At 37.2% G+C, this 12,834-nt stretch overlaps 1 protein-coding gene across 19 annotated transcripts in view; it reads left to right on the forward strand.

The window, feature by feature from the left end:
- The window catches only part of MLIP (muscular LMNA interacting protein), a 247,356-nt gene that overhangs the window by 114,704 nt on the left and 119,818 nt on the right, over positions 1–12,834 (forward strand). For 17 of the 19 annotated variants that reach the window (XM_009451465.4, XM_009451472.4, XM_009451484.5 and 14 more), the window contains one exon: positions 4,026–5,597. The exons of the other annotated variants lie outside the window; for them this stretch is intronic. In XM_009451465.4, the coding sequence (XP_009449740.4) occupies positions 4,026–5,597 (1,572 nt within the window). The remainder of the gene's footprint in view (positions 1–4,025; positions 5,598–12,834) is intronic. 19 annotated transcript variants of the gene reach the window in all.

Below are 12,834 nucleotides of genomic sequence, written 5' to 3' on the forward strand. Positions count from 1 at the left end.
ATGGTCTCTATTACATAGGATCTGAGGGTGAATTTATGATTAGGATCATCTACTTACCTAATGATAGGAGCACATTGCATCTTCTGTTACTGAGATTATTGTGAATGTTTTCCAGAGTTCCAGATAGCCTTTCTAGGAGAAGAGAGTTTTGAAAATGACTTTAGAGAGAGTGTATGGCAAGGGGGGCTCAAGGAACCAGCATAGTTCTGGGTATTGGAAAACATGGTCATTGGTAGCTCTAGAGAGGTGTTTGAAGCAAAGGAATCAATAAAGATGAGGTAAGAAATAAATGGTAAAGAAGACCTAGAACAGCCTTGAGGGAGAAGGAGTTAGAGCATCAGTAACAAACCTTGAGAACAACATAGAGGGTTATGAATGGTAGAGGAAGAAGAGATGGAAATAATTTGTGTTAAATAGATGCCAATAGGGAAGTTTGGGATCACTAATAAGGGATTTACAGGAAGAGGTAAAATGAAGGACTGATTCTGAGCTACTGACTGAGAATTTGACAGGTGCCCATGTCTTCTTTCTGCATACATATTTTCATGCCTTTACTTCCTCTTTTTAAAAATTCATTAATTAGAGAAACTCAGGAAAATCAATCTTTTTACAAAAAAGAATCCTTCACCCCTGAGAATTTTATAAAATATGGTGTCACCTTTTAATATTAGTACAAATTAGGATACATCGTGGCATATTTGCAAGTTAGAAAGGAATATGTTGCATATACTTATTAATATATTAAGTAAGAAAATACAATAAAAATTATGTGCAGATTAATATAAACATGGTAAACATCTTTAGACTTTTCAGAGCCTTTCTATTAGAAGTTCCTTAAAAATCTTTTGGTAGTTTCTTTTTTTTTTTAACTACCATCAGAGTGAACAGGCAACCTACAACATGGGAGAAAATTTTCGCAACCTACTCATCTGACAAAGGGCTAATATCCAGAATCTACAATGAACTCAAACAAATTTACAAGAAAAAAACAAACAACCCCATCAAAAAGTGGGCGAAGGACATGAACAGACACTTCTCAAAAGAAGACATTTATGCAGCCAAAAAACACATGAAAAAATGCTCATCATCACTGGCCATCAGAGAAATGCAAATCAAAACCACTATGAGATATCATCTCACACCAGTTAGAATGGCAATCATTAAAAAGTCAGGAAACAACAGGTGCTGGAGAGGATGTGGAGAAATAGGAACACTTTTACACTGTTGGTGGGACTGTAAACTAGTTCAACCATTGTGGAATTCAGTGTGGCGATTCCTCAGGGATCTAGAGCTAGAAATGCCATTTGACCCAGCCATCCCATTACTGGGTATATACCCAAAGGACTATAAATCATGCTGCTATAAAGACACATGCACACGTATGTTTATTGCGGCATTATTCACAATAGCAAAGACTTGGAACCAACCCAAATGTCCAACAATGATAGACTGGATTAAGAAAATGTGGCACATATACACCATGGAATACTATGCAGCCATAAAAAATGATGAGTTCATGTCCTTTGTAGGGACATGGATGAAACTGGAAACCATCATTCTCAGTAAACTATCGCAAGAACAAAAAACCAAACACCGCATATTCTCACTCATAGGTGGGAATTGAACAATGAGATCACATGGACACAGGAAGGGGAATATCACACTCTGGGGACTGTGGTGGGGAGGGGGGAGGGGGGAGGGATAGCATTGGGAGATATACCTAATGCTAGATGACGAGTTAGTGGGTGCAGCGCACCAGCATGGCACATGTATACATATGTAACTAACCTGCACAATGTGCACATGTACCCTAAAACTTAAAGTATAATAAAAAAAAAAGAAGTTCCTTAAAAATCAATGTTTTAAATATATTAAAAAGTATAATAAAATTCTGAGATATTTATATTAGGTAAAATATTAATTAATGTAGTAGAATGTTTGGTCATTAGAAGCCATAGTTTTGAGGAAATTGGAGAGGTTAGTCTTTTCCTCTGAATGAGACCCTAACAATTACAGCTCTATGGTCTTAGCATAGTGATAATTTGGTGAATAATCAGGGTAAATAATTGAGTTTGTCATATACATTAAAGTTATTTGGAAACAGCAGAACTGAAAAGGTAATGAGAGTTTTGTGACTGCTGTTATTAATTTACAGAATTCTTTACCAAACAGCTATTCCAGGCATAGTACAACATGCAAAGACACACTACACAGTCTAGAAATGTTTCTGTATTCTTTTCATTAGGAGAGATCAATCATAGGAAACAATTAGAGAAGACTTTTCTTTGTGGTAAAAAAAAAAATTCCCTGAATACACTATTTACCCTAAAAGAACAATTTCTTAAACATTAATTATGTATTTAACTAAAATGGTTGCATAACTCCAAATAAGACATTGTCATGCTTGTAGTGACAGAAATATTCAGCCGCCCAGCTAGTAGTGTTTGGATTTAAATATATCTCTAACCAAATGCATCAGTTACATAAACATTGGCTAAGCAGAGTTGTTTCTAAGTAAAACTTACACGAGTGAATTGCTCAGCTTTCTTCTTCCATTCGATTCAATTCCGCTTGACTTTTAATTATCTCTGATTTTCCCATATTCTGGGTTATGCCAATATATTCAGGTATTATTTATGTAGCAAGAATTCTTCCGTGTTTCAAAGATACATGTAAATTCACATATAAAAGAAAAGAATATTTTGGGTATGTTTACTTAGAAACTTGGAAGTTTGGGATGAGTGTTTGAATTTGCCAGTTTTAAATATTTTTAGAGATTAAAACTATATGACATGAAAACTTCTGCATTAGGTCTGATGGAAATCTTAAAATGTTATAAGCAAAATCAAGAAGTATCTTTTACTTTATTTGTAAAGTTTTGCTAAGTTTGGTTGTTATGTTTATATACATTTTCCTGCTATGTGCTTAATGCAATATCTATATGTAAATCTTAATATTTATTGATATTTTGAATGATTGATATTCCCTAAATTCTTTATTAGACATGCATGTTTATTATTTCTTTTATATATTGACATAATCAAATCAATGACTTTTAAGGGAAAGTTCTGTTTAAAAGATGTTCAAAGTATTTATAACTTCAGTGCTTATCTTAAAGTACTAGATGATTTTTAAAATGGCACAAGACTACCTACATCCAGTTGTTTCAGAGGCTCTCCCTAGCTTCTCTAGTAAAATGATGAATTGTTCTTTATTTCCTCTTTATTTGGTTTCTTTATTTCCTTTTTATTTGGATTGGTGGGTTTCCTTGTTTCAGGTGGATTGTATTTGTAAAGTGTTCTGGCTTCTTTTGACACAAAAGAGAGCCTATTTCTTCCAGCATGACCCAAATCATTTGTTAAATGTTCATTATATGTTCATGTTAAATGTTCATTCTGGCAAATAATTAGGAAAAATAAGCTAAAACGTCCTGTTTAATTTGGACTTTGCTTTCACTCTCTCAATTTATCATTCTGTGTTGACATTGGGTGTTTCATCATTTGAATTCCAGGCACTTTTCCAAGTTCACACCATGTAGGAGTTAAGTAGTAGAAACTCAGAATTTTAAACACTTGAAGTGTGTTAAAGTTTTTTTAAGGCTTGTAGTCATTATTATAATATCATGCTTTATATTCTTACAATAGAAGAAAATAATTTTCCAAAGTGAAATTTGCAATTTATACTGATGGTGATTTAAATCTTTCCAAATCACACAATTCAAAATTAAGATAACTATTTTAGATGCTGTCAACGAATTATCTTCCAACTATGCAATACAATTTTATATTGATTTCATTCTGTGGGATAAATGAGGTATAGGATGTAATGCTTCACAGCTTATTTGTATCTTATTTCGAATTCAGAGCAAGGCCTCATTAGCAAAACAGAATTTCCTTCATTTTTGTGGAGGTTTAAGATGCCTCCTTTTGTGTAAATTGTTTGTATAATCGCACAAGTGACAAGAATATTTTGATCGTTTCACAAATAATGTCCTATTTCAATCTGTCTATTTCTCTTTCCTCTAGTTAACTTCTTCTCCCACTACCTCTGAGCAGCTTGCCTGTAAACCACCTGCTTTCTCCTTTGTTTCTCCAACTAATCCGAACGCACCACCCGACCCAGTTAACCTCGAGGGAGCCTCTGTCCTAGAGGAGTTCCACACTAGGAGGCTGGATGTCGGTGGGGCCGTGGTGGAAGAATCAGCTACGTATTTTCAAACTACCGCTCACTCTACACCCTTTTCTGCATCGAAGGGCACCTCCTCGACGTTACTGTTTCCCCATTCCACTCAACTATCAGGTTCTAATTTACCCAGTTCAACTGCAGCAGATCCAAAGCCTGGACTGACCTCTGAAGTTCTCAAGAAGACAACTTTAACCTCGCATGTCCTTAGTCGCGGAGAAAGTCCGAGAACCTCTTCTTCTCCACCGTCCTCCAGTGCTTCTCTGAAGTCGAATTCAGCCTCGTACATACCAGTCCGCATTGTCACGCATTCACTCTCTCCGAGCCCCAAACCATTTACCTCCTCTTTCCACGGCTCTTCTTCCACCATCTGCAGCCAAATGTCATCTAGTGGAAATCTTTCAAAGTCAGGGGTAAAATCCCCGGTGCCTTCCCGGCTTGCCCTTCTCACTGCCATTCTCAAGTCAAACCCTTCCCACCAAAGACCCTTTTCCCCTGCATCCTGTCCCACCTTCTCTCTCAACTCCCCGGCCTCTTCCACGCTCACACTTGATCAAAAAGCAAAGCAGACCCCACCCACGCCTAAAAAATCTCTCTCAAGTTGTTCCCTGAGAGCCGGGTCACCAGATCAAGGGGAACTCCAGGTTTCTGAATTGACCCAGCAATCTTTTCACCTGCCTGTTTTCACCAAGTCTACTCCGCTTTCTCAAGCGCCCTCCCTCTCTCCTACAAAACAGGCTAGTAGCAGTCTTGCTTCCATGAATGTAGAGAGAACACCATCACCTACTTTGAAGAGCAATACCATGCTCTCCCTGCTACAAACCAGTACATCCAGTTCTGTGGGTCTTCCTCCTGTTCCACCAAGCTCTTCTCTTTCCTCTTTGAAGAGTAAACAGGATGGTGACCTCAGGGGTCCAGAAAACCCCAGAAACATTCACACGTACCCTTCTACATTAGCCTCCTCTGCATTATCTTCTCTATCTCCTCCTATTAATCAAAGAGCTACGTTCTCTTCTTCAGAGAAATGTTTCCATCCTTCCCCAGCTCTTTCAAGCCTGATAAACAGATCTAAAAGAGCGTCATCCCAACTATCTGGCCAGGAGCTGAATCCTTCAGCTCTTCCTTCACTCCCTGTCTCCAGTGCTAACTTTGCCTCTCTTCCCAACTTGAGGTCCTCCTCTCTCCCTCATGCCAATCTGCCCACCCTGGTGCCCCAGCTCAGTCCCTCAGCTCTGCACCCACATTGCGGCAGTGGTACCTTGCCTTCAAGACTTGGGAAATCTGAAAGCACCACCCCCAACCACAGGTCACCTGTTTCAACCCCATCACTTCCCATATCTCTAACAAGGACAGAGGAGCTGATTTCACCTTGTGCATTGTCCATGTCAACAGGCCCAGAAAATAAGAAATCAAAGGTATTTTTTTGCATGTTGCATGGTGCATGCTTATTTTGAAACAGGGAAGAATCTTTTTTTTTCCCCCAAGGCAGAAATCAATAATTATAGTATTAATTGTGCTCCTACAAGGAGGAAGAAAAAGTGCAAGAGGGTACCAGGACTTGGTATATTTGAATATGTAAATGAATTATAATCTGTATAGAATTATGTGTTTCAGTCAAATCCTTTGATTTTGAAAATCCTCTTTCTCTTCCTAACTTCTTATATCTATGACTCCAAGGGTATTATTTTTCCTCAGGCATAATATGAGTTATATCATTGGCCCTAATGACAGAATTAAAAGCAAGTAGTTGAGATTCAGGACTATGATATGTTTCTGATTGTTTATTAACAGGGACCCTAGCATCCATCCAAATATCCTGTAAGGATGGAATAGTAGACAGGATTAATATAAAATGGAATATTATCTTAGATCTAGGCCTGTGACATAGCCAAGCACGTTCTCGTAGCAGAAAGCAACTCTACACTAAGGCATGCTGGCTTCCCAACTATTCTCAAGTAATTCAGACTGTGGATCACCCATACCCAGAATTTGATAGCTGTTATATCAATAAAATAAAACAGTTAAAGTGCCTGCATAAGAAGGGGTCGTGATTTTCAGCTCAGCACATTGAAATAATGTAGTTTTAGAGCTTTGAAATACCATGGAGAGTATGTTTCACTGTCACTTTTCAGATGATGAATGTCACGTTGAAGGGATAAAGTGACCCTCATTATTTTGTAAATGATGTCACAAAACAATTCAAGTCAAAAACATGCATTAAATACCTGCTATATGTGTACCGCTATACTAGCTTTCTTTAGAGTGTGTGTGGTTTCTCTTAAAGGGAAGTAAGAGATTTTTTTTTTTTTGTCTTAGAACAATTCAATTTTAATCAGTAGAAAAAATATACACAATTTGGAGAGGCTATATACAGTTATTAAGTCTACAATACAGCTAGAAAACCAATATAAGGCAAAATTAATTGTGTAAGTCAGATTATAAATAATCATCAACTGAGTTCAATATAACAGGAGTAGTGTGATGGAACATGGTTAGTAAGGGAAGTTATAAAAAATGTCAGGCCTGTCGGAAATATTTAGGATTTAACTTAATGAAGAGGAAAGAAGTTGGCATTTCAGAAATGGAAAACAATCTGACCAAATATACAGAAGATGATCTCAGAAGTCTGTGTGTGGAGACATAAGACGATTAGCCTTATAATCTGATGGTAATAATAGCAGCAATATCAAATGCTTTCTGTGAGTCAGGAACTATGCTAGTATACAAAATAGTTGAAAAATTAATTAAAATGGATTACATCAGTTAAGTTTTATAACTATATGAAGTTGATAATACTATTTTCCCTATTTTGTACACCAAAAAACTGAAGTTCAGTGAATAATTGTCCAGGTAATGGGTCTGTTTCGGAGCTGACATTTATGTAATGTTAAGTCTGTTGATTCTTGAAGCCATGTTCTTTATTACTATCATTTATTGCTACAAAGAAATAACTCATGTTAGCAATTTAGCCTGACTTTATAATTCTCATGAAGAAAATCATTATTAAGGAATTATAACCAGAATTCCCAATTTATATAATTTTGGGGTCATTTAAAAATGTATTGGAGATTAAGTCCTTGTATTTTAAACATTCAAAGAAAATGAGATGGATAAAATTTAACTTTTTCTGTGATTCTCAATTGAAAATCCTACTTATTTGAGGTAAATTGACCTGTTTATTATATTTTAAATACATATATGTGATTATAAAATTTATTTGTAGAGTATTTAAAACGAACTGACAATCTAATCATTACTGTTTCCTGAGTGCATTAACTATCATTTTTTGAACCATGATGCCATATACTTATTCTTTTTTTGTGAAAAGTGATTTTACTCTAGAAGCTTTTTCAAAGCATTTCTATGTGTGTTTCACCGCACTTTATGTTTTCTCCTGTTTTGGATATAGTCAGAGAGTTGGAAGAGGGTGAGCCCCAAAGGGCTTTTGATACATTAAAGACCTATTTATTGAAGACCTATTGTTTTGGGGCTCTCTTCCTGCACCCAACATTGAAAATTTTTCAGCATTTGCTTTTTACTTTTTAAAAAATTTCTAAGTAAAGAAAATTCAAAGAAATGCAAAGTAAATTTGATGAACAGGAAAATAAGAAGAATGATTATAATTTAACTACCAGTAAAAATATCAATAGATTTCTTTGAACAGAAAAAACCGCTTCTTATCATGGGTAAAATTTATAATAGCTTCTGCAAAAATAGAATAGTATGGACTATGAGACAATGCTATTCTTTTTCATGTTTATTTTCTCCTTGCATCTTGCTATATTATCTCTTTAGGTAAAAATAAGAAAGTCAGCCTACTTTTTTTATTACAATCTATTATTTTCAGAAATCGTATCTTGAGTATAAAAAACTTATTAAAATGGATGTGGAATAGATAAATCTTATCCCAAGCTCTTTTGATGTTTGACTAGTGTTTAAACTGGTAACATTATTTTACAGAATGATAGGAAGAAATAGACAAACGCTGTGTGATATTGAAGAATTTATATACTTTCATGGGTTGTTTCTTGTCTTGCTCCTTCCAGTGTGATGCTAAGCTGAGCACAGGACTCTTTTTGAAATCAAAGAGCTTTAGATTTAGGTCAGCTTTACTCACTCTGAGATTCTGAAATAATAGGGATCATAGAATACAGATGGCATCTAATTAAAACATGAGTGCTGGGAGGATATTAGTTTAAAGTCTGGGCTCTACTGTCCTTTGATATTAAAATAAAATGGATCGACCATAGTATGCTGAGCTAAATTCAGATATAAAGTGTGTTTGATGTTTCTTTTTCATACATAAAATCTTAAGGTTCTGAATCTGCTTGCATTTGTGTGATATAATTGCTATGATATGTTAAATTCAGATGTAGTTTAAAATACTATTTCACATTATAATCATTGCTTTAGACAGGATGGGCATCTGAATGCTGCTCAGCCTGCCTTTTTTTTTTTTTTTTTTTTTTTTTGAGACAGGTCCCACTGTGTCACCCAGGCTGCAGTGTAGTGGTGTGATCTTGGCTCACTGCAACCTCTGCCTCCTGGGTTCAAATGATTCTCCTGCCTCAGCCTCCCAAGTAGCTGGGATTACAGGTGTGCGCCATCACATCCAGCTAATTTTTGTATTTTTAGTAGAAACGGGGTTTCACCATGTTGGCCAGGCTGGTCTTGAACTTTTGACCACAAGTGATCCGCCTGCCTCGGCATCCCAAAGTGCTGGGATTACAGGCGTGAGCCGCCATGTCTGGCCTACTTTTTGATCAACATCTATATTGTCTGAGACTTTTTTTTCCCATGCAAAAGACTGGATATTACAAAATTCACCCATGAAGTTGTGTCTGGGTCCCCAATCTGTTCTGCCTTCATTTATAAAGAATTTAAATTTTTATCCTAGTGAATTATTATGGTGGTCCATATGGAAATTAGGGTAAGCATTACATCAAAGCCTCGTAGAGTCTGCCACTTACCGAAGACAGTCTGAAGATTAGTTCCAATTATAAAGACTCTCCATTCATGGGCCTGCCCTGGGCTTAAAGCTATTTGGACACATAGCTTATTTAGGGAACAAGTTGAGAGCTATTTTATATTTCATAAAACTTTATAACTGGTGTTTTATTCACAAAAGTCTCCTTCCTTTAAGACATCAAAACATTCCCAAATACATCACACTGAAAACTTAGTGGCAGCAGTCTATCTGTGACTTTCTTCATTTCTGCAGAACCACATGTAATTTGGAAAATGAGCAATATGGAATGTGTCTGCATGAGATAAAATAGTTAATCTGGGTTCAAGCAAATCAGTCATTCAATAAATATGTATTGATTACCTAATAGGTATGCTTTTCAAAGCTGTGAGGATATTGCAATAAATAAAATATGCAATGATGCCTGTTCAAAGACAGTTTATATTCTTTGGTGGAAGAGAAACAATCAATAATAACCCCTCCAAAAAGTAAATTATTGTGTGTGTCAGAAGGTCATATGTGTCATGGAGAAAAGTATAGCCGTGATTCTCAAGGGAAATAGAGAAGGGATGGTGTCACAAGTTATGTTGGTGTATTGGGATAGGTTTCTTTGAGAATGCAACATCCAAGGAGGTGATACTCCTTAAGAGAGTATAGTGAGGAAAATGCTCTGAGGCCAGAGAGTGCTTGACAGGTACAAAGAACACATTCTGGGCTAGCAGTGAGGAACAGGATGTTGAGGTTGTCAGAGGGAGATGTAGCTGGGAGCCGGATCCTGTAGGAGGGTCTTGTGGGCCACTCTTTAGTCTTTGATTTTTACTTTAAGTAAGACAGGAAGTCTTTGGAGGGTTTCAAATAGATAAGTGACAGTCTTAACTATCTCACTGCTAAATAAGAATAGACCATGAGAGGGTGAAAGTTTAAGCTGGGAGAACTTAGAAGTCTATTGCTACAATCTAGGTGAGTGATGATGGTGGCTATGGTCAAGTTATAGCAGTGAAGGTGAAGATAAGATTTCCATTATGTTTTGTAGGCAGAGTAACAAACATTCACCAAACATCAGAGCCACTATGTGAAATGAAAACAAACAAACAAACAAACAAACAAAAAAACGCTGAAACTAGCCTTATGTGCTTTCTTATTTTGTTTTTCTCTTTTTGTCTCACTGTCATTTACTCCACTCCCTTCACAAAGTTCTTGGGAATCCTTGACTTTCCAGGCTTCTTTCAGCTATGCTATCTGTCACTCGGCCTCTATACTGACCAGTTCTGTGTACCACTCCTGTGCTCTCCAGCTAGCCTCTCTGAATTGATCCTAGTAACGGTTCGCACTCAGGTGTTCAATGATTGACAAAAGCTTGTCTTCCTCTCTAACCCCGCACTCCCTGGGGGGATTTGCTTTTTTTTTTTTTTTTTTTTTTTTTTTTTTGAGGTGGAGTTTCACTCTTGGCATCCAGGCTGGAGTGCAATGGCACAATCTCGGCTCACTGCAACCTCTGCCTCCCAGGTTCAATTGATTCTCCTGCCTCAGCCTCCCAAGTAGCTGGGATTACAGGCACCTGCCACCACACCCAGCTAATTTTTGTATTTTTAGTAGAGACGGGGTTTCACCACATTGGCCAGGCTGGTCTTGAACTCCTGACCTCAGGTGATCCGCCTGCCTTGGCCCCCCAAACTGTTAGAATTATAGGCATGAACCACCACGCTGGCCAGGATTTGCATTTTAATTGAGGGGAGTGTGCAGTTTAACTCAAACAAGAGAATTGTCAAAGGAAAAAACAGGGATCAAGGTAATGCAGCAAATGTTATAGGTTTACGTCATGAAGAAAAATGACTTCAAAAATCTGTATTAGAAATGTTCTCAGGGCATGCTTGGAGTGGTGGAAGAAGGTCTTTAATTAGCCAGGCTTGTCTAGGACTTGAACCATAGATGAAGAACTAAAAATTTGTGTTTTTTCATGTCCTTGAATCTTATTGTAATTTTCAGTTAGATATTTCAAGTCAACAAATATTTGCTGAACATCTTTTCTCTGCCAGGTTTGTATTAGGTGTTGAAAATAAAAGAACAAATAATATAAAATCTCTCCTCTAAAAGATCTAGCAGGCAGATAGGGATGGCAAAATATTATAATAAAATGAAACAAAATTATGCATTTAAGGTGTTAGAGAAATGAAAAGATAAATGAGGGATGCAGAGGGGTCCTGGGAAGGGACTTGTCCTGGGAAGTTTTCTCAGTTGCTACCTCGCCCATCTGCTTTGCCAGGCAGTTTTTGACAGTTGTATCCTCCACCTCTAGCTTTTCCATTATCAGGATCATTATAGATTGTGCTCTGCCAGTAATCCAGATATAAGGAAGTGTCTGGGCAATCTCCTATGAACGGGATCAGGGCTTGGTTGAGCTTTCATCTCAGGACTGATGTCAGGGAGATTCTGACTCAGGTAAGACAGACATGATCACCGAGGAGCAGAAAGTGTACATGTAGAGTGATGCTCTCATCTCTGCCCAGGAATGCTTCTGGAAGAAGTTGGACATGGTGGTAGTGAGGCCCTTCACCATGGTTTCCTCATCCTATTGTTTATATAACCCAAGTTTCTTGCATTTACTGCACCGGTCCCCAACCTTTTTGGCACCAGGGACCAGTTTCATGGAAGACAGTTTTTCCATGGATTGGGGGTTTGGGGATGGTTTTGGGATGAAACTGTTCCACCTCAGATCATCAAGCATTAGATTCTTAAAAGGGACATGCAACCTAGATCCTTTGCCTGTGCAGTCACAATAGGGTTCGCACTCCTATTATAATCTAATGCTGCTGCTGATCTGGTAGGAGGCAGAGCTTAGGCAGTCATACACACTCACCTGCTGTTCACTTCTTGCTGTTTGGCCCAGTTCCTAACAGGTACCAGTTTATGGTCTGGGGGTTAGGGGCCCCTGATTTACCACACTTAAAGTGTAACTGTGAGTCCAAACCCCTGATCCTCAAAGCAACTAACATAGTTCACTTTGAGACCTCACGGATCTTTATTACTAGAGCCTGTGGTGAAATTTTAGACATCAGCAACAGGATATATGACTTTAGTGGAAAATATTTTCTGAAGGGGCAGAATGTGTTCTTGCTATCCTTACCTTCAAACCCAGAATTTATATTGCAGCTGGCAACTAGCATTGCCCATAAACAGGATTAGCTCTGGTAAACATAAGTAATAAAATGCCATTTTGTTTTTCAAACCTAAACTTTGACCTGTATCATGCAGAGGATATTTAAGAAATATTTTTTAAATGTTAACTGAAAGCATAGATTACAAATTGGAGAGAATCAATAGGTATTATTGCCTTGTTTGCCAGATTCAGGTTTAGGCCAATCATTTTTACCTCCTATGATTAGCTAATGTTTACTCTAACCCTGTAATTCCACATTAGAATGATTAGTAATTTTAAGCCAAAGAGGAAAATGAATGAATTTGGTTTAGCACCTGGAAGCCTTGAAATGCTTAAGAGGAAAGGTGTTTCAAATTAGAATAAAAAATTCATATTTAGATCGAGTATATATTGTTAAGAGAACCCAGAGGAAAAACAGTGGACTCAAAACGTGTCTTTTTTTGGGCAATAAATGGGATTTTTATACTGAAAAGGAAAGGGTATGTATGTCTTAGAGGAGTAGTGCATGTCATGTAGTAGGTACTCAATA

Source organism: Pan troglodytes, chromosome 5 (genome assembly GCF_028858775.2).
Source record: "Pan troglodytes isolate AG18354 chromosome 5, NHGRI_mPanTro3-v2.0_pri, whole genome shotgun sequence".
Taxonomy (NCBI): Eukaryota; Metazoa; Chordata; class Mammalia; order Primates; family Hominidae; genus Pan; species Pan troglodytes.